The sequence below is a fragment of the Tachysurus vachellii genome, chromosome 12, assembly GCF_030014155.1.
Source record: "Tachysurus vachellii isolate PV-2020 chromosome 12, HZAU_Pvac_v1, whole genome shotgun sequence".
NCBI classification, from domain to species: Eukaryota; Metazoa; Chordata; class Actinopteri; order Siluriformes; family Bagridae; genus Tachysurus; species Tachysurus vachellii.
Genome location: NC_083471.1, coordinates 9,751,832 through 9,774,730, shown reverse-complemented (window position 1 = coordinate 9,774,730; position 22,899 = coordinate 9,751,832). Strand labels below are relative to the sequence as shown.

The 22,899-nt window shown below is 41.9% G+C and overlaps 3 protein-coding genes across 8 annotated transcripts in view; all 3 read right to left on the bottom strand.

The window, feature by feature from the left end:
* sh2b3 (SH2B adaptor protein 3) overlaps nucleotides 1–2,042 on the bottom strand; it is a 33,065-nt gene extending 31,023 nt beyond the window's left edge. For both annotated transcript variants that reach the window (XM_060884014.1, XM_060884015.1), the window contains exon 1: nucleotides 1,900–2,042. The gene's annotated coding sequence lies outside the window, so the exon portion shown is untranslated. The remainder of the gene's footprint in view (nucleotides 1–1,899) is intronic.
* A 2,039-nt stretch (nucleotides 2,043–4,081) lies between these two features.
* Nucleotides 4,082–9,168, bottom strand: pheta1 (PH domain containing endocytic trafficking adaptor 1). 4 transcript variants are annotated; one of them, XM_060883988.1, is made up of 3 exons: nucleotides 9,054–9,168; nucleotides 7,361–7,430; nucleotides 4,082–7,175 (listed from the first exon to the last, which is right to left on the bottom strand). In XM_060883988.1, exon 3 carries the CDS (start codon nucleotides 7,148–7,150, stop codon nucleotides 6,392–6,394), a length of 759 nt encoding a protein of 252 aa, XP_060739971.1. In that variant the 5' UTR covers nucleotides 7,151–7,175; nucleotides 7,361–7,430; nucleotides 9,054–9,168; the 3' UTR covers nucleotides 4,082–6,391. The 4 variants fall into 4 exon arrangements, with proteins under 4 accessions (XP_060739971.1, XP_060739974.1, XP_060739972.1 ...); XM_060883991.1 differs by having other exon boundaries at nucleotides 7,365–7,430; XM_060883989.1 differs by lacking the exon at nucleotides 9,054–9,168 and adding an exon at nucleotides 8,843–8,983.
* Nucleotides 9,169–11,124: 1,956 nt separating this feature from the next.
* ddr2l (discoidin domain receptor family, member 2, like) overlaps nucleotides 11,125–22,899 on the bottom strand; it is a 13,131-nt gene continuing 1,356 nt past the window's right edge. The window contains exons 2-17 of one of the 2 annotated variants that reach the window (XM_060882977.1): nucleotides 19,367–19,471; nucleotides 19,173–19,275; nucleotides 18,519–18,747; nucleotides 18,188–18,335; nucleotides 17,918–18,023; nucleotides 17,205–17,391; nucleotides 16,855–17,101; nucleotides 16,650–16,742; nucleotides 16,399–16,547; nucleotides 15,958–16,114; nucleotides 15,020–15,264; nucleotides 14,813–14,940; nucleotides 13,926–14,123; nucleotides 13,570–13,804; nucleotides 13,195–13,344; nucleotides 11,125–13,041 (exon numbers count right to left, since the gene is read on the bottom strand). In XM_060882977.1, the coding sequence (XP_060738960.1) occupies nucleotides 12,904–13,041; nucleotides 13,195–13,344; nucleotides 13,570–13,804; nucleotides 13,926–14,123; nucleotides 14,813–14,940; nucleotides 15,020–15,264; nucleotides 15,958–16,114; nucleotides 16,399–16,547; nucleotides 16,650–16,742; nucleotides 16,855–17,101; nucleotides 17,205–17,391; nucleotides 17,918–18,023; nucleotides 18,188–18,335; nucleotides 18,519–18,747; nucleotides 19,173–19,275; nucleotides 19,367–19,424 (2,571 nt within the window). In that variant the 5' untranslated portion in view covers nucleotides 19,425–19,471 and the 3' untranslated portion in view covers nucleotides 11,125–12,903. The remainder of the gene's footprint in view (nucleotides 13,042–13,194; nucleotides 13,345–13,569; nucleotides 13,805–13,925; nucleotides 14,124–14,812; nucleotides 14,941–15,019; nucleotides 15,265–15,957; nucleotides 16,115–16,398; nucleotides 16,548–16,649; nucleotides 16,743–16,854; nucleotides 17,102–17,204; nucleotides 17,392–17,917; nucleotides 18,024–18,187; nucleotides 18,336–18,518; nucleotides 18,748–19,172; nucleotides 19,276–19,366; nucleotides 19,472–22,899) is intronic. The other variant, XM_060882976.1, reaches the window with a different exon arrangement.

Sequence of the window (22,899 nt, the reverse complement as noted above, 5' to 3'; positions counted from 1 at the left end):
ATAATCCCCAGGCCCAATAAACACCACAATAACACCATAATAATCCCCAGACCCAATAATCACCACAATAACACCGTAATAATCCTCAGGCCCAATAAACACCACAATAACACCATAATAATCTCCAGACCCAATAATCACCACAATAACTCTGTAATAATACCCAGGCCCAATAAACACCACAATAACACTGTAATAATCCGCAGGCCCAATAAACACCACAATAACACCTTAATAATCTCCAGACCCAATAATCACCACAATAACACTGTAATAATACCCAGGCCCAATAAACACCACAATAACACTGTAATAATCCGCAGGCCCAATAAACACCACAATAACACCATAATAATATCCGCTTTGACCTCAGTTGTGCTTCTGGTCCTTACAACGTTTTACAACATTTTCCTCCCGGACAGTTGGGAGTTTACTGGACACTATTATCTCTCATTCCTCAAGGACAATGTCACCATTTTAATCAAACCTCCGGTACACAGAATATTAAATAATTAAGTGTCCTTGGTTCATATCTTTTCTGGATTTTTCCCAACTATCTGTGTCCATAAAGACCTTTTTTGCTGCATAAATGTACAGTTTCCTTTCCTTAACTGTTTATTTCTACATCCACCTCCGTTACCACACTTGAATTATTAACCAAGTGTGATGTGGTGTATTTTGATTAGAATTTACATTTTGATTTTATTAACCAATAAACAATTTGGTTATGATTTGAATCCAATCATTGTTGACATTTTGGTGTCTCTGTTTTTACCAGCGTTGTCTTCTTATTTATAACACACACGATTGCAGATATAGAATAAAAAATACACCGCACTCACATATGGCTGGGGGTAGTGGGGGGATTTACAATACGTAATAAACACAATTTAGACGTCACAAGCGCGCATTTGCATAAACATAAACGCTTTTTTGATTGATGGCACAAACTGACTAACGGGTCGCGTGTGAAGCAGCGCCGCTTTCTATCGGTGTTAATGAGTAAAAACATGCACTTGCGGTCTGAGATGTGAAAGGAGTAAAAAGAGAGTTTTAACTCAGTGTGGTGAATTAGTGGCATTAAAGGACCCCACGAATTGACTATTAAAGGTTTCTCTCCTGTCGCGTGCGCTGTTGAGTTTGTGTTCAACAGCAGTGTGTGTGTGTGTGCGTGTGTGTGTGTACTACAGTGTTACGCAGCTGTACTGTGTGTGTGTGTACTACAGTGTTACGCAGCTGTACTGTGTGTGTATGTGTGTGTGTGTGTGTGTGTGTAATGTACGATTTGGGACGCGGCCCGAGTCCACCGGGTTCCGCCGCCTGGATTTCTCAGAATTAACTACGTAATTGAGCTGATCTTTCATAACGAGCCAAAAAAGCACATTACACACTTTCCACTCTTCTCTCTCTCTCTCTCACACACACACACACACACTCCACCCGCGCTCTTACTTTTACATAATGTGTGTGTGTGTGTGTGTGTGAGTGACAGAGAGAGAGAGAGAGAGAGAGAGAGAGAGAGAGAGAGAGAGAGAGAGGATTATTAATAATTATATAATGCGCGTGCGTTCCTCGGACAGCAGAAAAGTGCATGCATCTGTGAGCTCGCGCGTGTTCGGGTTGGGAACATAACCTCGAAGTTATTATTGAAGTCAGTAAAATCCGGGGAGACCCCCTTTTTTCTTTCTCTCTGTCTCTCTCTCTCTCACACACACACATCTAAAAAGTGCAACTTGTGTCCCAGCAAAACTCCACAAACAAACTTTTCCCCACTCCACCGTTCTAAGACGCAGTAAAGCGCACGTGAACAGCAGCCTCTTACAGATGGATGTGTGTATATACATGTATGTATGTATATGTGCGCGCGCGTGTGTGTGTGTGTGTGTGTGTGTGTGTTACCTGGCGGCCCCTGTGCGCGCGGCTCTCTCTCTCATTATGAACATGTGCGGCTGACTGCAGAGTCTCGCAGGAAGCAGCCTGGAGGGAGAAAAAAAATAACACAGAGAGAAAAGAGCGACAACAAGACTCGAAGAAAAAAAGAGAGAAGAAAACTTTTACGTACACTTCCGGTTAAATAAAAGTCACGCCTCACTCTTGCGCCCATAGACATATACACTAGATGTCGCCTTGTATAGGGCAGTACATTGGAGCGAATGCGTCATCTGAGCCGCCATCTTGGTACGGGGGACCCCCTCCTCTTAATGCATTAGCGTCAATGTAGGCAAAGAAATAAAAGCACCATAAATCGTCATGAATGCGATTTCTAGTTTTTTTGGTTCGTTCCAAAGGTGAGACATGTATTTATCATTAAGTCCAAAGAAAATTTAAGGTTTTGATATTAAGATAATCTACTTTTTCACAATATAATACATAGTGCTAGTAGGTGTAAGTTTATTATTTACATTCTTCCACTTAAGTAAACTTCAAATGAACAATCACTACTTACCTTATAGCCTACTGCATGCAACACTGCTACAATGGTGTGACTATATGTTCATGTACATTTGCAGGTGGAAGCAAATCACGAATTTGAGAGGAACATAATGTGAAAGTTAGATAGTTGAGGTGCCAAAGACTGTTCAATCATTTATTTATTCTTTTCCCGCAAAATGCCACATTAAATAAGTATGTACTAAAGTCACATAAACAAAAAAAACCCCACAAACTTTGAGGCTGAATTGCCAACTTAACTGGTGACATCTTTCCAGGACTGTCAGCTGAATCAACCATTTAAAAAAAAGTGTTTCGTGCTGCAACTGCAACTCGTCTCTGTTTATCACTTGGGAATCTACAAACAGATTCAGATTCAGATTATTTTATTTAATACCATGTCAGCAATCAAAAGCTATTTTCATGGCAAAATTCAATTACAAAAACACAAATATCATATAGATGCAATAAAAACAAAACAAATATAAACAGCAAGTCATATTATACATTTTTTAAATTAACATACAATAAAAAAAAAATCCAAACCCTTTTCAGGCATAATGTCATTAAATATGTCTTTAAGTGTCATTAAATATGTCTTTATAGATATCTATGTCTTGCACCATAGAAAATGAATCGTTTGATGAATCAAATAGTGAATGAATGATTTGGTTTAGATCAGATACATATTAGTAAACAAATAAGTAATGTCTGGGAAAAAAACAAATAAAATCAGTAACATGTAAAGGCATTAAATATTAAAAAAATATAATGACATCCCTAATGGAAAATAAAGTAACTCAGAATATAGAATATAAACATTATAATTAAAATAGAATAAACGTTCACATTCACATAAACAATAAAATGAAATCATAGTTTTTTTTAAAACATTACTTACGTCTAAAATTAAAGGTCAAATAAATGTTAATGTAAGTCTGAATTTTCCATCAGTGGGTGTGTGAGGATACAGTGAAGGTGGTGATATTTGTGCAGGAACAGTATCAAATGTGGTAGCTTGTTGGTTAAGGTGTTGGACTACTGATCAGACGGTCATAGGTTCGAATCCCAGTTCCACAAAGCTGCCACTGCTCGGCCCCTGAGCAAAACCCTTAACCCTCAATTGCTCAGTTGTTAAATAAAAATGTACAAAATGAAACTCTGGATAAGGGAGTCTGCTAAATGCAGCATAGAGAAGAGCTGATGAACATCTTGGGTGGTGTATGAACAGTACCATACAATGGGAAGTGCTCCTGTTGATGTTCTCTCTATAAATCAGCCTGAAACCCACAAACTGTTTTGTCCAAACATCACAGTGTGAATAATTCAACTTCCGGGAAGCCGAGCAGAGGAACAATAACAAATTCTCAGTGCTGCGTCTGTGGAGCAGTGACAGACGACTAGAGTTTATACAGTGACACAGCGCCACCTGGACCTCAGTGTGCACATCATCACAGGTTAGTTACCTGTTAGTTACTTTAACACTGTAGTTAAAGCTGTCACATCTTCAGGACAGAGGAGTTTACACGTCTTTCAGGTAATAACAGGAAATGTGCTCAGTCACATGTATGTCCTGTAACAGCACGTTACTAGTGACATTACACCAATGATCTGTTCAGGAACTTTACAGTAAAACGCTGTCACCGAGGACTTGTTGGAAAAAAGTGGTTTATTTGCAAATACAATTGTTAGACAGAGAAACAGAGTTTAATTTCATACAATGACAGAGTTAAACTTCATACAAATCCATAACATTCTGAAATGCTGAGTGATTAAGCTGCTGAAAATTCAGTACCATGAACAGAAGTTCATGTCTTACAGTGAACAGAACCAGAGATCAACTGTTCCCTCTTTATAATCAACAAACTCCACCTTGTCAAAATCACTGATGTGTTGAAGTCTTCCTAAAGAAAGGAGACGCTTAAAGATTAGGAATGTTAGGAGACTCTAGTGTCTGCGCTTCGTAACAGTCAGATACTTTCAGAACTTTGTATTGTGAAGCTTCAGGAAAAGAACTAGAAGGTAACAGTGACTGCATCTGCTGATTATCATAAAAAGGAGAGTTTTTCCTTTTGTAATGCTGCTTTAATGAACTGAAAAAAAACTAAATAGAGCTGATAAATGAAGAAGTGTAAATGATGTAGTTATAGATATAGAGTTTATGATGACTATACAGTAACCACTGAACTCACACACAGAGCCACTGTCTCTGTAAAACCTGTATTAACGTTTCTCCCAAAATAAAAAAGTGCATCAGGTCCTTCGTTTTGTTTTATAAAGAATGTCAAGTACCGTGTACTTTTGTTTAAATAAAAAGTGTTTGCGTGTGATTGGACAGAAATATAACTCCTTCAGAGAGGAGGAGTAAGCAGACTAGCAGAGCTAGCTAGCTAAGCGTTAACCATGGAAACAATTCCTGTTAAAAAATCTATAAAGGAAACATAAGTCAGGTTTGTAAGCCTCCTGCTGTCAATCACAGTGACTGGATTTGGCGCATACACACTTGAGAAATGTGTCTCCATTAGGATGAATACATTCTGCTAAAGACCAGCTCCAGCTTGCTGATGTCCTGCACACACACATACACACACACTTATCTGCACACACAGACACGCACACACAGGTCCACCCACACACACAAACACACGTGCGCGTGCACACACAAAAACGTGCACACATACCAGCACACACGTCCACACACATGCGTACACTTACATGCACACAGACACACACACAAACAAGTCTACCCATACAAACACATGTGCATACATACACGCACACACTAACGTGTGCACACACACACACACACGCAGGCTTAAAATATTCATAAAACTCAAATAGAACTTTGTTTCCACCACACAAAGAAGCAAAACTTTTTCTTTTTTCCAGAAAGGCTTCAGCTGGTTGTTTTTTGTCTTATTATTGTTATAAATGGGCATTAATGTTAACTAACGGTTCACAGGGGCAGAGCTACGAGGAACACGATCTTACATTTTTACTAACCTAGTAATAAAACTGGATCAGATACTAGAGATAAAATCCTACAAATCTGACAGAATTGTATAACAAGAGTTTATCAGATATCAGATAATCAGAATGTTTCCATAGAAACAGTGAGTAGTTTGGATGTGGTGTCCAGTGTGTCTTTCTTTTCTTTTTGGTTAAAACAGGTTTTTAAAAAATTGAAAAAAGGATTCTGTGTAAGTCAAGTTACATTTTTATAGTCGTTAATAAGATGTATGTGAGCAGTTACTTAAAAAATAAACACTTATAAACTTTAAAACTGGTCTGTTATCAGCGTGCCTCTAGACACACCTGTGCTGCTCCATAATGCCCCCTACCCTTTACCCCCTACCCCCTCAGAGAACCTTCACTTTTTTGTATGGTGGAAAAAACACAGCGAAATAAAAGGCACTTCCTGTTTAAAGATGCACCTTAAAATCACCGAAATAATGGAACAAAAACCGTATAAAATGTGTTTGTCCTGTCCGTATGTATAAAGCTGTGAGATTATACAGGATGTTAGATTAAAGACAGAGAGTAAAAAAACAGGCAAAAGGCAGGATGGCGCAGCACCGAGATGACATCATTAACTCATGAAGATAAGATGCTGGTAGACGAGATTCAGTTGTGCAGCTTTATCAGACAGACTTCTGGTTCCTATTTGCCACATTTATTCCTTTGTTTTGGAATTGGTCTAAAAATTCCAGAGTGGAAGTTAAGAAGATTAGAGACGGAGAGATTGAAGCAGGTTTATTCTTCTGTACATTCGACTCCTCGTCCGTCTGAACACGTGCTGGTGTTATAGCTTCTCACGCTTGGCTGTCTTACAGCGTTGAAGCATTCTGTCTCATTGTCATGTTTGCAGTCTCGTTAACTCCGCCTCTTAATAAGTAACCGCGGTGACACTGCGGTGTCAAATACTGTGATTAGCACCCCAGCTCCGACACACACACTCCTGCTACTGACTCTGCAGCCACTCTCTGCGGATCTGAGCTACTTCCTTTCCGTACCATTCGTGCAGTTTGGAGAAGCAGGTGGTCCCGGGAGACACACCCATATCTCCGTGAGCCACTCCCATCTCAGGGGGGCTTTTCCTGCGTGGAGGAATAGGTGGAGGACGGCCCCTGACGCCACACTCACCCTCCCACGCCACCCCATTAGCAACCATGGGTTTGTTCCAGGAGGCGCTGTTCTCTCTTCCCAAAATTCTGAGATCTTCGGGTTGTGATGGTTCATTCCAGGAAATTCCGTTCTCCCTGCGGGTTGGATCAGGATGGAGTGCTGTGATTTCTCCGACACCCCCTGCTGCTCCATCCTCAGACTTCTTCTGTGCCTCCTCCAGCTGTTTCTCAAGCTCGCGCACAACCAGACGCAGATATTGGAAGCTAGCACGCGCTAACGCCTTAGCCCAGTCCTCCATCTCTTCCTGCGTGTCGGCGGCGAGGGTGTGTGTGTGGCTCTGGCCAAATCGTACAGCGAAAGCAAAGTCGACCCGCTCGCTCTCACACAGCTCCACCGTGCAACCCTCAAGCACCACCAGGCCCAGCGGCTCGCGCCTCCCGCGCTCCTCGAACAGGAAGAGCATGTTGGCTTTAAGGACACACCATCGGCGGTGGAACGTCCCGCTGCGCTCACTCTTCTTCATCAGGAAGCCTGATTTATCAGGAGGAATGCCACAGGTGGCATAGTGCACCACGCTCCGCTCATTCAGCTTCATCGCCACACCTCACACACACACAGCGCTGAGGGAGAAAAAGATAAAGAAAGAAAGAAATGTCTCATTATCTCAGACCATCTCACCTTCGTTTATTTACACATATCTTTACTCAGAAGAAAGTGAAGAAACGTAAACACACAACACAAATTAACTATAGCAGGAGTGTGGGATGTTATGAGTGTGTGAGAAAGTGAGGGAGGGTTGTCTTACACACACTGTGGGTAGCGTCGTCTCTTCACATCACATCATCACCAATGCTGAGGCTCAAAATCACACAGTTCTGTAACACATGCACACACACACACACACACACACACACACACACACACACACACACAGACACAGACAGTGAGTAAACAGCATAGCGCAGACACTCAGAGGGAGATAGTAGTTTGTCTGTGTGTGTGTGTGTGTGTGTGTGTGTGTGTGTGAGTTAGAGTTAAATTTAATGGATGTGTTCCACAGAAGTGCTGCAGTGGAACATCATACAGCACAAGGAAAATTTGTCTATGTCTTCCTGTTTCTCACACGCACACACACACACACACACACACACACACACACACAGAGCTTTGTTCCTTATATAAAGTCATGAGTTAGAGGAATTAATAAAACAGCTATTTACATTTTCAGAATTCAAAGAAAAATCAAACAACTGCAACATTAATTAACTAATTAACATCTGCATCCTTAATTCACCAACATCTGTACAATAATTCACCAACATCTGTATAATAATTCACCAACATCTGTACAATAATTCACCAACATCTGTATAATAATTCACCAACATCTGTACAATAATTCACCAACATCTGTACAATAATTCACCAGCATCTGTACAATAATTCACCAACATCTGTACAATAATTCACCAACATCTGTACAATAATTCACCAACATCTGTACAATAATTCACCAACATCTGTACAATAATTCATCAACATCTGTACAATAATTCACCAGCATCTGTACAACAATTCACCAGCATCTGTACAATAATTGATCAACATCTGTATAGTAATTCACCAACATCTGTACAATAATTCACCAGCATCTGTACAATAATTGATCAACATCTGTATAGTAATTCACCAACATCTGTACAATAATTCACCAGCATCTGTACAATAATTCACCAACATCTGTACAATAATTCACCAACATCTGTACAATAATTCACCAGCATCTGTACAATAATTCACCAACATCTGTACAATAATTCACCAACATCTGTACAATAATTCACCAACATCTGTACAATAATTCAGCAACATCTGTATAATTCATCATCTGTATAATAATTTACATTTACATTTACATCATTTGGCAGACGCCCTTATCCAGAGCAACGTACATAAGTGCTTAAATCTCTATAATTCACCAACATCTGTATAATAATTCATCAACATCTGTACAATAATTCACCAACATCTGTATAATAATTCATCAACATCTGTATAATAATTCACCAACATCTGTACAATAATTCATCAACATCTGTATAATAATTCACCAACATCCCTGTTCACGTCTCACAAAACAACAATATTTCTGCTACTTTGCTTACCTTCCATGACAATATTTTGTAAAATTAGACATAAATAAATATTTACTTTTCCAACTACATTCCTCTAAATCTGGATTCCTGCCCTGTGATTGGCTGGCACGTCACACTGTAAAGCAACCTACCAATCAACGTGGCGCAAGTGCGAACTCCTAACCAGTCCTAGCTCAGGAGGCGGGACATTGTTGGAAAACAGGTTCGAGGAGAAAAGCCACACTAGAACATCCTTAACCGAACGTTTCCCTGTAAACTACGTTTAGGTGACATCGGTGTGATAAAACAGGTCAGCATCGATTACGCAGATTTAGAATATAGCTTTGTTTTGCTTCATCTTACCGACAACATCCACCTCCGCTTTTTCAGCCTGCTCGCTTTTCTGCATGTCCCGCAGCCTGGAGTCACGTGACACGGATAGGAATTCCAGGCACGTGACATAGAGTCGACTCTGTTTGAATCTGAATCACCTTCAAGTTCTTTTCATTGAGTCGTTTATAGTTAAGTCAAAATAATCAGGTTAATAGAAGACCTGATTTTCTATAAATTAATCCTTTTAATCCTAATAATACAAATTAAAATCAAAAATCTCTTTAATCCTAATAATACAAATGAAAATCAATCAAAGATTTAAATTTGAAGAATTATTTTGCTGATCCAGGTTCCACACATCCTGCAGTCTAATCACTATACAGCACAGGACTAGAAAACTTTAACCATTTTATAATCATGTGCATTATTGCTTAGTGTCACTCTAAAGTGGGTTTGTGATAAGTAAAAGGTTAGTCTCTGGGTTACTGGTGAGAAAATCAGGGTTCAAGCCCCAGCACAACTAATCTAGTGACCTTGATTAGGACCCTTAACCCCCTGTGCCCTAGGGTGAGTATTATAGCTGACCCTGTGCTCTCACTGTCTAACAAGCTGGATATATAAAGAAGTCACTGTAACATAGATGTGTTACATAAAGGCTATTGTGCATTTACTAAAATGTGTTGCACTGTTGTATAAGTAACTCGTGGATGATGGGTGTGTATGATTACACATGAGTTAAGTAATTTAATAAAGTATCACTTAAGACCAGAGTCAACAGCAAGAAGAGTGAACATGCACTGTGTGAAAACACATGCCTGACACTTTATAAGGAAGGATTGTGTTCAGTATTTCATTATAGTCAAGTAAAGAAGTTCTTCTAAAGAAGTAAGCATGCAGTAAGTTAAGTAATGTTTTTGGGTTGTGTCAGTTCAATGTTTATGAAAGAGCATTTTGTGCCATTGTGTAGTAATGAACACATCACTGTTTTTAAAGGTTTTTTTAATTATTATTATTATTATTTTTTTACAGTGTTGAGATTTATGTAGCTATTTGAGCTACAGAAGTAAGAAAGAAAACTACTAGTTAATTTGTTTAATAGCATAATGCTTGGTACCATGTAAACAGCATTTAAAATAGGTTTGCCTAATTTTACTTATATAAATATTATGTGTGGAAATTATTCCCATGCTTGTTTGTGTAAAAAACACTTTATAAAACAAAATGATGAGTCTACAACCACAGAAATCTTTATGGAGTCGGTGTGATAGCATCTGATCTCTGGATTGACTGTAATAAATACCACTCCTCCTATTTTGCATGTTAAATAGTGTGTGTGTGTGTGTGTGTGTGTGTGCGCGCGCGCAGTAACCTGGTACAGTTGTATCTGTGTGGTAGATCACATGCAGTGAGATGTCTGTTTTTGCTCACTGAGCCGCTGTGTGGCTGCAGACTGAACCAGCTTTAAAGCAAGTCAGTCCTGCTATTATTAAGTCATTAAACTCTTAAAGCTACCTATCTACTGATCCCTATGTTTATACGTTTTGTCGTATTTGTCATTTATTATTGGAGAATAAAGATAAATTAATACATTTTGCTTTATTTATTTTCACAGATACCAAATTTTTTGGATCAAAATAAACTTTTAATATAAAATAATTTTCAAACTTGAAATTGTTATTCTGCTGGCAGTTCATTTTACTTATTTAAGTTTTATTTGTTTTATTAGTGTTTCTTTATAGAAAGAAGAAAGATTTTTTCTCATTTTAATGCACTGGATTAATGTGTAGAAATAAAACAAAAATGAGAGTATAAATCTGAATCCTTTTTTGGTTCATCGTTATTCTCTGAGCTTTTAGTAATCAATCATCATTCATTTGGAGAATTGTTTTTATGTCCTGAAGATAAAATAAGTGGACAGTTTTTACCTCTGGCTGTTCAGTACTGACACTGGAGACTCCTTTCATACGTTACTTAATGTAATCATTACCTTCCAGAAAACATTCGGAAATATACTTTGAATTCAGAAAGCAAGAATAAATCCATAATAATAATAATAATAATAATAATAATAATAACACCACTTTAATGCACGGCACCAGGGTGGAGTCAGATTTGATATTTAATGTAAAAGTAAAGAAACAGGAGCAGAAGAAAAGCTCTGAGGGAAATGCTATGCCACATGTCCTCCTTCACCCCCTATATATTACACATATCTGTTCTGCTTATGTACACGCCACAACAATACATACTCTATTTATAACAGAGATTACACACACACACACACACACATACACAGCGGGACTTTACTCTCACCACTCAATCACACAAACACAGGAGATCCTCCTTAAATCCCCCAGAGAGCTGAACCTGTGAGCAGCTGAACCACACAGGAAGTGGAGAAACTCCAAAACAATAAAAACTGAAAACAGAGACAGAGTGAACGTCATGCACACAGGAAACATAAATGAAAGTGTACGAAGCACATAACAAAGCTAAATATAATATCAGTGATGAGAGAGGAAAGGGGTGCTGTTCAGAGACGTTCAGCATCATGTACACATCTGCTGCAGAGTCAAGAGCCTTCAGTACAGAAGGGAGAGCTCAGGGCTTGGGTTCACACATTCTACACACTTCAGATGCTCTTTCTGGTGTTTGGGTTCGTGCGTGCCTTGTACAAAGTCCTAGATCTATCAGATCATTTGGTAACACACAAGGGATTCACAGGCAACATTCCAAATGACTTTACAGCATTCAGCTCACGCCACTACCCACAATGCATTTCTGGAGGTGCTTATGGTGTGGAAAAGTTGCCAGTGTTCTGTGACATATTGCTTTCAGAAACATACTCGTAGTCTGAGGAATGACTTGGGGAAAGTTTTGGCACCATCAACATACAAGTATCTGTAGTACTGCAGCAGGGATGAATAAGGAATTGCGTCTTGTCTGTCTCTTTCTCTCTCTCACACACAAGGAAATTGTTCCACTTGTTTAGCTAGGACAGTAGTTCTGCTCTCTCAGATAGACCTGTAGAACATTCATATACAGAAAACTAAAAAAAAAAAACAACAATCCACATTATAGTCAGGATTCATTCATAACTCCAGTGTGGGGAGGGAGTGAACACACACATACACACACAGACACGCTCACATGCGCGCGCAGTAGTGCTGAGCGATGAGGGACCACAGGGCTGACACACACATACACACTCCTCCAGTTGGTTACTTAAAGAAACATTTCAGCAAAAAAAAAAAATGTACACAACTCCCCCTGATCAGCCAGGATATGGAGGCTGAGAACAATGTAGTTAATAAGTAAAGAAAGACTACAGCCATCAGTTTAGAAACTACATGACACTAAATCACACTTGAACTAAAATGGCTTTATGGGTTTAAAAAGACTGGTGTACATTTAATTCTGAGCTGAATTGTCTTTAAGGCCGTGAGCGTACAGTAGGCTCAGAGACACATCATATCACAAAGACAGGAAAAGAAAACAATTACTCAAAATATAAAAGAAAATGAACATACAAAAATCATCAAGTGTCTACAAACTGGAGCCAAATCGAGTCCCAACAGGCCTCTCCGTCACTCTGTGGTGCTCCAGGACTGAAACCTATAAAACAGTGTCTCAAAATGACATCATCATCATTGTCAGTTCTCTCTTCCACTGCCACCACATCAAAGCTGTCCAGTTTTCATTTCTCCTCATGGGAAAGATTGCAGTCTCACATCTAGAGCTGATTGGTTGGGTCAAACTCACGCTCAGAGCTGATTGGTTGGGTCAAACTCACATTCAGAGCTGACTGGTTGGGTCAGGTTCAGGCTCAGAGCTGAATGGTTGGGTCAGGCTCAGGCTGATTTGCTGGACCGTAAGTCAGTCAGGAACGGGGAGAGTAGAGCCGTAAGGCTTGGTGCAGGCTATTGAAGGAGGGGCGGTCTCTGATTTCACGCCTCCAGCAACGCATCATCAGCTCATACAGAGGAGGGGGGCAAAGTGGGGGAGGGGATAGGTAGATCTGAGAGAGAGAGAGAGAGAGAGAGAGAGAGAGAGAGAGAGAGAGAGAGAGAGTGTGAGGGGCACTGATAAATGATATATATCCAACATTCTTTGTCCTGTCAATAACAGTGAATGGACCTACAGGTGTGTGTGTGTGTGCGTGTAAGTGTACCTGTCTCCCCTGGTTCCTAAAGAACTCTCCGCTGTTCTCGATGACCTGCTCATCTGTCAGTAGACTGTAGGGCTGCTCCGTACACAGAGTGAAGATTTCCCATAGAGTCACACCAAACGCCCACACGTCACTCGCCATGGTGAACTTGCCCTGCATGCGCACACACATTTGTACGTGTATATTACTCTGGGGTTATCACTGATAACTAACCATAACCTCAGTAACCTACAGAGAATCTCTTGTGCTTTGTAATAAATAAATATTATTCTGTTAAACTTTATCCTTCATGGCGATTTATCATGTGTTCCTGTCAAAACGTTTTCTAGAGCTCAGAAAGAGCTAAACACGCACACACACGTGCGCACACACACACACCAGCAAGATGCTCTCCCAGGCCATCCAGCGTATAGGTAGCACTGCTCGGCCCTGGATTCTGTAGTAGTCGCTGCTGTACAGGTTCCTGCTCATGCCGAAGTCAGAGATCTTGATGGTGAGCTGTCGGTCCAGGAGGCAATTCCGCGTGGCCAGGTCCCGGTGCACAAAGTTCAGAGACGCCAGGTACTTCATCCCTGATGCAATCTGAACAGCCATGTGCAACAGGTCCGTCATGCTGCAGCGTGAGACAAAGAAACATCGACACGTGTTACCATCACACACTGACCAGTTTTAGAGATGGACAGAGGTGATGGAGACACAGACATGGACTAACAGATGGTTCAATGGAGTGATACCTGACAGAGGGGATGTTGTTGGCGTGAGTGAGTGTGCTCTCGATCTCTCTCTGAGACAGAAACATGTTGAGGTCTCCGTTCTCCATGTACTCCGTCACCATGCACAGAGGGTCCGAGTGCACGCATACACACAGCAGGCGGATGATGTTCGAGTCGTTCAGCCGTGACATGATCTTTATCTCTTTCAGGAAGTCATTCCTAACACCAGCACAGACAAAACACTGACATTAAGTCAAAACACCCACAGAACATGACAACTTTAACCACAGCTAACTGTACTAGCTTCCTACACTCCTCAGAGACAACAACGATCTCTGATACTTCCTTCCAAGCTTTATTCATTCATTCATTCATTTTCTACCGCTTATCCGAACTACCTCGGGTCACGGGGAGCCTGTGCCTATCTCAGGCGTCATCGGGCATCAAGGCAGGATACACCCTGGATGGAGAGCCAACCCATCGCAGGGCACACACACACACACACACAAACATTCACTCACGCAATCACACACTACGAACGTTTCCAGAGATGCCAGTCAACCTACCATGCATGTCTTTCAAACGGGGAGGAAACCGGAGTCCCCGGAGGAAACACCCGAGGCACGGGGAGAACATGCAAACTCCACACACACAAGGCGGAGGCGGGCCAAGCTTTATTTTGCTTTTTAAATATGACAAGAAAAGATGAAACCACAGTTTTTCTTCTTAAATGGGGGACAGGAACTGAAGCTGTGAAGAAACCTCAGACCACATGCACCATAAGATTGGTCTCAGGAATCACTGGATCAGTGTTGTGTATATTTTGCACAGCAGTGCTGAGTCACTTGTTACTGTGAATGTAGCTTTAGAGCTGTAGTTAGCGAGCTGATGTAGTGTAGTGTAGAGACCTGGCGTTGGCCGTGGCGTCGGCTCGGAGCTGTTTCACTGCCACCAGCACGGAGCTCTTGTCATCAGATAACGGAGGAGCGTCCTCTCCTAAAAACTCCACCAGACCTTCTGCTTCACACAGGTGCACCTGTACACATACACATGTTACACACACTCTCACTCACACACACGGTTTAACTGCATATAGAGCTGAACAGCATGCCCACCTCTCCAAACTGCCCCTCTCCTAGTTTCTCCCGGAAGATGAGGCGTTCCCTTGGAAACTCAGCTGCTGTGATGTCTTTACGTGTCAGAGAGTCTGCAGTGAGGGCGGGGACAGCATATGTGTTACTGCCCGTAACGCCCTGCAGCTTCACTATCAGGGTCTCAGCGTAGTGAGGAACACTGGACTGGAGACTCTGGTGATGAGTACATCGGGTAATGTCTGGCTCAGCATAACCACCACCACAATCTACACGATACAGAGACAGAGAGAGAGACAGAGAGAAAGAGAGAGAGAGAGAGAGATGTTGACTAGCTGGAGAAATAAAAATCTACTTATGTTTCGTGTTACTAACATCCACAACTGTGTTAATGCAATAAAAAAAAACTATAGATAAATGAAAAGCAGAACATCACTGAATAATTAATTAAATAAATATTAATAATCATCAACTCTGCTTCATGTCCAGCTACATCACACAAACCATCGTTGATTAGTTTCCCCTGATGACACATCCACATCCCAAAGTGTTTTATTCCTGGCATTTTTATCACATACACAATATTCTCCCACCATGAGATCAAATCAAATCATCTACTTGTAGATTTTAATCCAAACTGCCTTAAGTGAAACCAACAGAGTGGGGAGAAAAAAACAACAAGTAAAGCAACCAGCTTACCCTCACAGGGGTCATCACCACAGCAACGAGAGGTCAGGTGAAGATCAGAAAAAATGAAGACCAAGTGCAGGGGTTAGAGGGCAGAGGAAGAAGAAAGAGCACTGAAAAAACAAGAGAGGAAGAGAACGATGGAAAGAAGAAGGTTTTCCAAGAAGAACTTCAGCCTCAGATGGAGTGTAAAAGCAGAAAGAAGCTATAAAGAAGAACAAGGAAGTGTGACTGTGCTGCTGAAAATGTGTGTGTGTGTGTGTGTGTTTTTGTACCCGGGGCTTTGACTCGAAGCTCAGTGTGTTCCCGAGTGTCAAGCAGAAACACTCTCTCATATGGAGAGTCCAAAGAGTCCAGAGGGGGCGACTGTGGAGAGTCACTGCTGCAGGGCAAATGTACCATCACCTCCTCATCCAGGATACGCCTCGGACCCTAGAGAGAAGGAGAGAAACAGAGAGAGAGAGAGAGAGCGAAGAGAAAAACAGGGGGAACAGAGAGACAGTGAGACAAAGAGACAGACAGAGAGAGAAGAAGAAGGGAGTGTGACAGATGAGATGAGGATAGTAAGAAAGACAAGGTGAGAGAGAAAGAGAAAAACAGGGAGACAGTGAAGATCAGAGAAAAACAAAGAGAGAGTGAGTGTTTTTCTCTGAAATTCAATACATTGATTTTTCATTCCTGCCTTCTAATTATACATATTACAGCAACACACACACCTTCTCCATGACTTTGCACACATACTGCCACCAGAGAATGAGGAAGATGATGACCACCAGCAGGAGGATGATGGTGACCAAACAGCCAATCAGAATGGAGGTGTGGCTGTCTTCAGGTGGGCGGGGCTTTGATGTTACTGTGCTGGTGTCTAGAAAACACCACAGCAGAGTTTCACATACAGAATTGTGTGTGAAGGGGTTTGAAACAGGAACAGTGGTTTATCAACACTCTTCTCCATGACACACTGTACCTGGAGCTAATGTAACTGTAGTCGGTGCTCGGCTCTGCGCTTTAAACGGTGATGTCATCACCAGAGGCTTCAGGGTGGGCAAAGGGTTGGTCACTGTTGTGCAGAATTACATAAAAATAAATGAGTTAAAACAGCAAACGACAACCCTGAGGGACAGGTGAGGTACCTGCTGGTGTTTATGGTGTTTCTTTAAAGTGTTGTTTACCGGACTGAAAGGAGATCTCACTGAATATCATCCAGGTGTCAGCGAAGTAGAACCTGCAGCGAATTGCTGTGGCCACTCGTCGCTCCAGAGGCACGGTGACGTACCGAGCGCTTGGGTTCCGGTCATCCAGAACCGTGTGAAACTCCACAGGCTCCTGCTCAAACTGTGAGATGAGTCGTGGCTTAAACACACACGATACAGATGAGAAGACCTTAACTCCACGCGCAAACATGTTGTTACTGTGCACCTGAAATAAAACAAACACAGATTGGGGAAAAAATTAATACGGTGAAATTTCGAGATACTGAACAACTCGGAGTCGTTTAGAAATCGGATCTTTAACTGCTCACCTTCATGGAGGTGAAGTTCCTCTGCCTGTCAAACTGAAACTCCATCTCAATGTAGCCAGGTCCGAGTGAGTCGTTTCTCCAGCCTACGTAGTCATAACCAGGCCACGGCATGTACTGACGAGTCTGAGAGAAATCATCTAGTCCAATCACACCGTCTGTCAGCTGACCCAGACCACCCAGCACCCTCCTACAGAGAGGGAGAGAGAGGTTACATAAAAAAAGGAAAATGATCTACTGATACGACTCAGCTATAATATTTCCTTTTATTATAATATTTTTAGAACTGCAGCTCAGTGTCAATTACATCAAACAAGAACACACACACACACACCCCCCCCACTGGAGACGAAAAGAGAGGAAACGACAGAGTGGAATAGAGAACTGGACTGATTGACAGAGGTTAAGTGTGAAGATTAAGAGTGAAAAACAGGCTGCCAAAGAATGGTGGGGGCGGGGGGCGGGGGTCGAGTAAGAGAAACAGAACAGAAAAAAAAAAGAGATGGGGTAAGGGAGGGAGTTAAAAAATAAACCATCAAGAGAAAGACAGAGCGAAAGGAGGTACAATGAAAGGAAGGGCATGTAAGTGAGAGAGAGAAACACTCAGCTGCAGTGATGAGGGATCAGTGTTTATATTAGCTCAGCTACATTGTTCTAGACATAAAGCAGTGGGTAAAAGACAGGAAATGCCCCCCCACACACACACACATCTGTACCTGCGCTCCTGAATTCCGTCGTAGGTGGAGTCGTTCAGTGGGGTGTTGGCATATCCAGGAGCCATCATGGTGTGGCCCTCAGGAGCGCTGTATGACGTTAACCCATCTGTCACAGACACAAGGAGACATCATGTGTTACAATGCTGTTTTAGATGGTTGGGTTAAAACCATGTATATAAAACAGATGTACGTATAAACCTCTTATCAGTGACAAAAACATTTATTTCTACACAACTAGATATTAAAGCTATATGTTGTGTGTCTGTGCACCTTGCCAGGAGCAGCCAAACAGCTCAACACGCATACAGACAGTTTGCACAGTGTCCGTGACAGGGATGAGGCGGAGGAAGCGAGTGATGATGGGCGGGTGAAGGTCTTTCACCACCGACGCGTACGTGTTCACATTCGCCATGATAATCTGCACACGGCACAGCAAACAGGATTTCAATCTAACATGCTCATTAGAATATTAGGCCACATCGTTCTGTTCTGATTGGTGGAGATTGTACATATATCTCTATACTTTTAGATTTAGATAAAGATTTGCATATGTTATGATTTTAGAATAAGATGTAGTACTGAGTAAACCAGGTCTCTGCACCTCGCTGCCAAAGCGGTTCTTCCAGGGGATCCAGCGATGGCCGTCTCGGCTGTAGGAGAGCCGGTACTTGCGAGCGAACTCGTTACCGGAGCTGCGTGCGTATCTACCCTGTGTGGCAACCACTGTGAGGAAGGTGAGCTGATGAAGATCCAGCTGCAGGTACTGGACATCAGACGGCTGCAGCTGACCGGCAGGACACCAGGCGCCATCACCTTCCTCCCTGTTCAGCCTGAGAGAGAAAAAGAGAGAGCACGAGAGAGAGAGCAAGTGAGTGAGAAAGAAAGTGAGTGAGTGTGAGAGAGAGAGAGAGAGAGAGAGAGAGAGAGAGAGAGAGAGAGAGAGAGAGAGAGAGAGAAAGAGAGAGGAGGAAAATGTTTTTTTTTTAAAAAGCTTCAGGTTCAACTGAGCATCCCTGATATTACACAATAAAAGGCATGAAAGAGAGAGACATTTACAAGCTACAAGAAATACGAACATCTTATCTTTATAAACAAAACACACTCACAATACAACATATCGTCTTACACTCATCTCTCATCCAACACATGCTGTGAAAGTGTAAGAGAGTGAGACAGAGTTACAGAGAAAGAGAAAGAGACAGACCAGGGGAAGGTAGCAGTATGACTGTGTACAAAGTGTGAGTGGTTCCTGTACCTGGCGTACTTCGGCCCCGTCGTTTCGTACCACTGGCTGGAGGCTGTAATGTCATCGTTTTTTATTCTGCCATCCTCCATGCCAAGAGGGTAGCGACACTGTCCTGAGGACAAAAGATCACAGAGGAGTCAAATCACACAGTAAGGAGACATAGTGCAAGATTGTAAGTGTGTGTGTGTGTGTGTGATATATGCCTGGGTCTATCTGAGCATTGGCTTCAAGATGTAGGACCAACAGCAGGAACAGTAACATGGTGAGGCATCAGAGTCTCCCACTGCAGAACACACACTACATCTCTGCTGAGAGAGAGAGAGAGAGAGAGAGAGAGAGAGAGAGAGAGAGAGAGAGAGAGAGAGAGAGAGAGAGAGAGTGTTACTAACAAGCAGTTCATGGTCTTTACACACTGTTTATGAATAACAATAACCAGTTAAGGATACAGTGTTCTCTTGATTACCTTTAGCACTGTGCTGAATCTGACTGTACAACATCAAACAGCTACATGGCTGAAAAAGTGCTGGATTATTACAGATACCACATTAGAGATCTGTTCACTAAGGTGTTCTGAGGAGTGTTAACTGTAGCTGGAAACAGAATACAGGTCTGAGGAATTGGAATCGCCGGCATGAGAGGAATGAAACACTTATTCTGAGACGTGAGACGCTGTTATTAGAAAAAGGATCAGCTTCCTTGGTCAGACACACACGCTCAGACACACACACACCGCCGCCCCCTTGGGTTCATGCTGTTAGGTTTCCAATCAATGACCACGATTACTAATACCCCCTTTAATTTCTAATGCCACCAGAAAGAACCAGGAGCTGGTTCAGAGCTAGTGCGAAGTTGGTTCCACTGGCAAGCCTTCTACGAACCGGTTTGCCTTTCCATGGGCTATAGAGCCATCACATAGCTAAGTCTTACATAACTGTATACGTCTCATCTTTCCCAGCAACGTTAGCGCAGCAGCGGCAAACACAAACACAACATCAACAATGGCGGATGTTGCTTTACTGTTAATGCTCATGGCTTTGCGAACCTACATTGGCATACAAACGCGGCGAAGCCAACGTGTACAGCTCCATGTAATTTGTATAAACGGAAGTTGCAATCGAGAATAACGGAAAGTACCAAACATTATTTTATCATTAACACAGAAAAAAAAGTAGCCATAGCATGTAGCTACCTACTATCATGTGTGCTGATAATTGATCATATTGCAAAATGTATAAGTAAATGTATAAGTAAAAATGTACTAAAACATTAGTATACTTAAGGTACATTATCGTAGGTGCTAACAGTAGCCCTGCCCACAGCCCCTGACGCAGGCGGTTCTTAAGTCTAGACCTGCAACGTTTTGGTGCTACTTAAGAACCACTTTTCCTGATTCAGAGCTGGTGCTCTGGCTGTCAAAAAAGAAAGAATTGGTTTTAAATTAGGCTCTGGCTCCGAACCAGCACCTGCCTTGGTGGAAAAGGGGCATGAGTAACACATCCAAGCTAACAGTCTGAAAGCCTGGGACAGAGCCGAGGGCAAAAAGACAAGGGGAGTGTAAAAACCTGGTGATAAACAACATTGCTGCTGTTGAGGACTGTGTGAGTGTGGAATAAAACACACAGGAGTTAAACAGGAAGAGAGCAGGACGCCGAACTGAGGAATAAACACATCATCATAATACACAACAAACTAACACACTTCTTTCAGTCTCTCACACCATCCTGACACCAGAAGACAGGACAGGATGGAGAGAGACAGCGAGAAACAGGAGAAGGAGGTGGTGGTGGTTTAATGTTTTTCTCCGGTTGAGGACTGCGTTGAGATTCCAGCTCTGTTGCTCATCTCTCAGAAAAATCCCACGCATCCTCCAGAATCTAAACCATGCTCTCAACCTCCTAAACAACACTCACATGATGCCAACTAATGCAGAAGAATGACAAGCACCAGATCATCTAAATGTAACTCATATCTGTTGGACTCACACTGAAGGTGATGAAGACTTGACCGGACTCTTCTTGACACATGAATTCATTCCAGGCTTGAACTAACCTTTATCTGATCACTTATTTCAAGTGTTTATCTGTAGACAGACACAAACTGATCTGCTCAATGAATCAGATCATCCGAAGCCTGAGTGACTGGGTGTAGAAATCCACTTAAAGCTCTTCTAGTCATTATACAATAAGGTCAGAATGAGAAATATATTTCACATCTGGAGCTTTTTTGTGCATTCTCTGTGAACAGACATCTCTCACAGATTACTCATCATACAGCTTCATCCTTTACATCATTAACATCTGGATGTTTTCTGACCTACAAAACACTGACAACTGTTTGAGACTGTACTGAGGGCAACATGGCCAGGAACTGCACACATACCTTTACAAATACTCCAGTATTACCAAGTGTACACTAAACATTCATCTGTAATGACACACACACAAACACCACACAAACACACACAGCCTCGGTGACCGAGCGACCCAAATTCCAGACAGCAGGGAGGGAGTTTTAAAACATGCAGGAACTTGTCATCCACACACACACACACACACACACACACACAAATCCCTCTGTGCAAAAATGCAACTTGTCCAAACATACTCTCTGTGGGTCCAGAGGAGTTTCAATACACACAAATCTGATTTCACAACACACACAAACACAAGAAGGAGAGAGATGAGAGACAGAGATGAGAGACAGACAGAGATAGAGAGAAATAACTCTCCAGACCATGCAAGCAGAGAGTGTGTATTTAATATTAACATGTGCAATGATTGATTCAAATAAAAACAGAAAGATCAGTGCAGGCTAAATCCTCTACCAGGAACACCACAGCTTCACAGACCATCATGGGACTTTCTGACTGGAGAAACATTGCCTGTGTCCAAACACCATCCTCATGTTTGGGAAAGACGCTGAAGACGGCAGGTTGATTTAAAAGGAGAAGATAGCCGAAGACACGCAGGATGTTGACAGGAGTGTGTCCTGAACTGTCAGTGCTCTGCTCTGACTGACCACCAGGCCTGAGTTTCCCCATAACCATTGAATCACAGACCAGGGTTAAGCAATGGAGCAGGCATCATGATGAGAAGATCCTAAAATCCCCAGAAGCCACCTGAATGAATAAATAAATTTCCCCACAGTGCAAACGGGAAAACTTCAGCTTCACCGTCATTCTGAAACTCCATTATACATGAACTAATTCCAGTATATAAAACCGCTGCCTTTGCGCAATCACAGGGAAGAAGAGAAAGAACCTGGAAGAACCTTTCTCTGGAAGACCAGCCACAGAACCACGTAACACTGAGAGTCAGAGATACTCAGAGATACTCAGCACTCAGGGATCTCAGGAAAGCGGTTTCTACAATTTGCCTCATAGCATACTGAACTTCTTTCCTTCTCCCTTTTTCTATTCAACACTTTATCCATTCTCAGTTTTATAACAGTTCAGTGGTCAAACACAATAACCAACACAATAACTAAAGACGTTAATCATAACACACACGCACCTCAGTACAAAGCTAGCTAACAGTCTAACTAGAGATTTTTTTTACATAGAAGTCAGCGAGTTTATTTTAACCAAAAAAGCTTCAGCAGAAAAACCACAACTGTGATTGTTAGCATACGTTTATAAGACACTTATTCCTGAACAAACCTGACAGCTGCCGCAGATGCTACAGATTAAACACTGACATGCTTGCATGTGTGTGTGTGTCAGAGAGAGAGAATAATG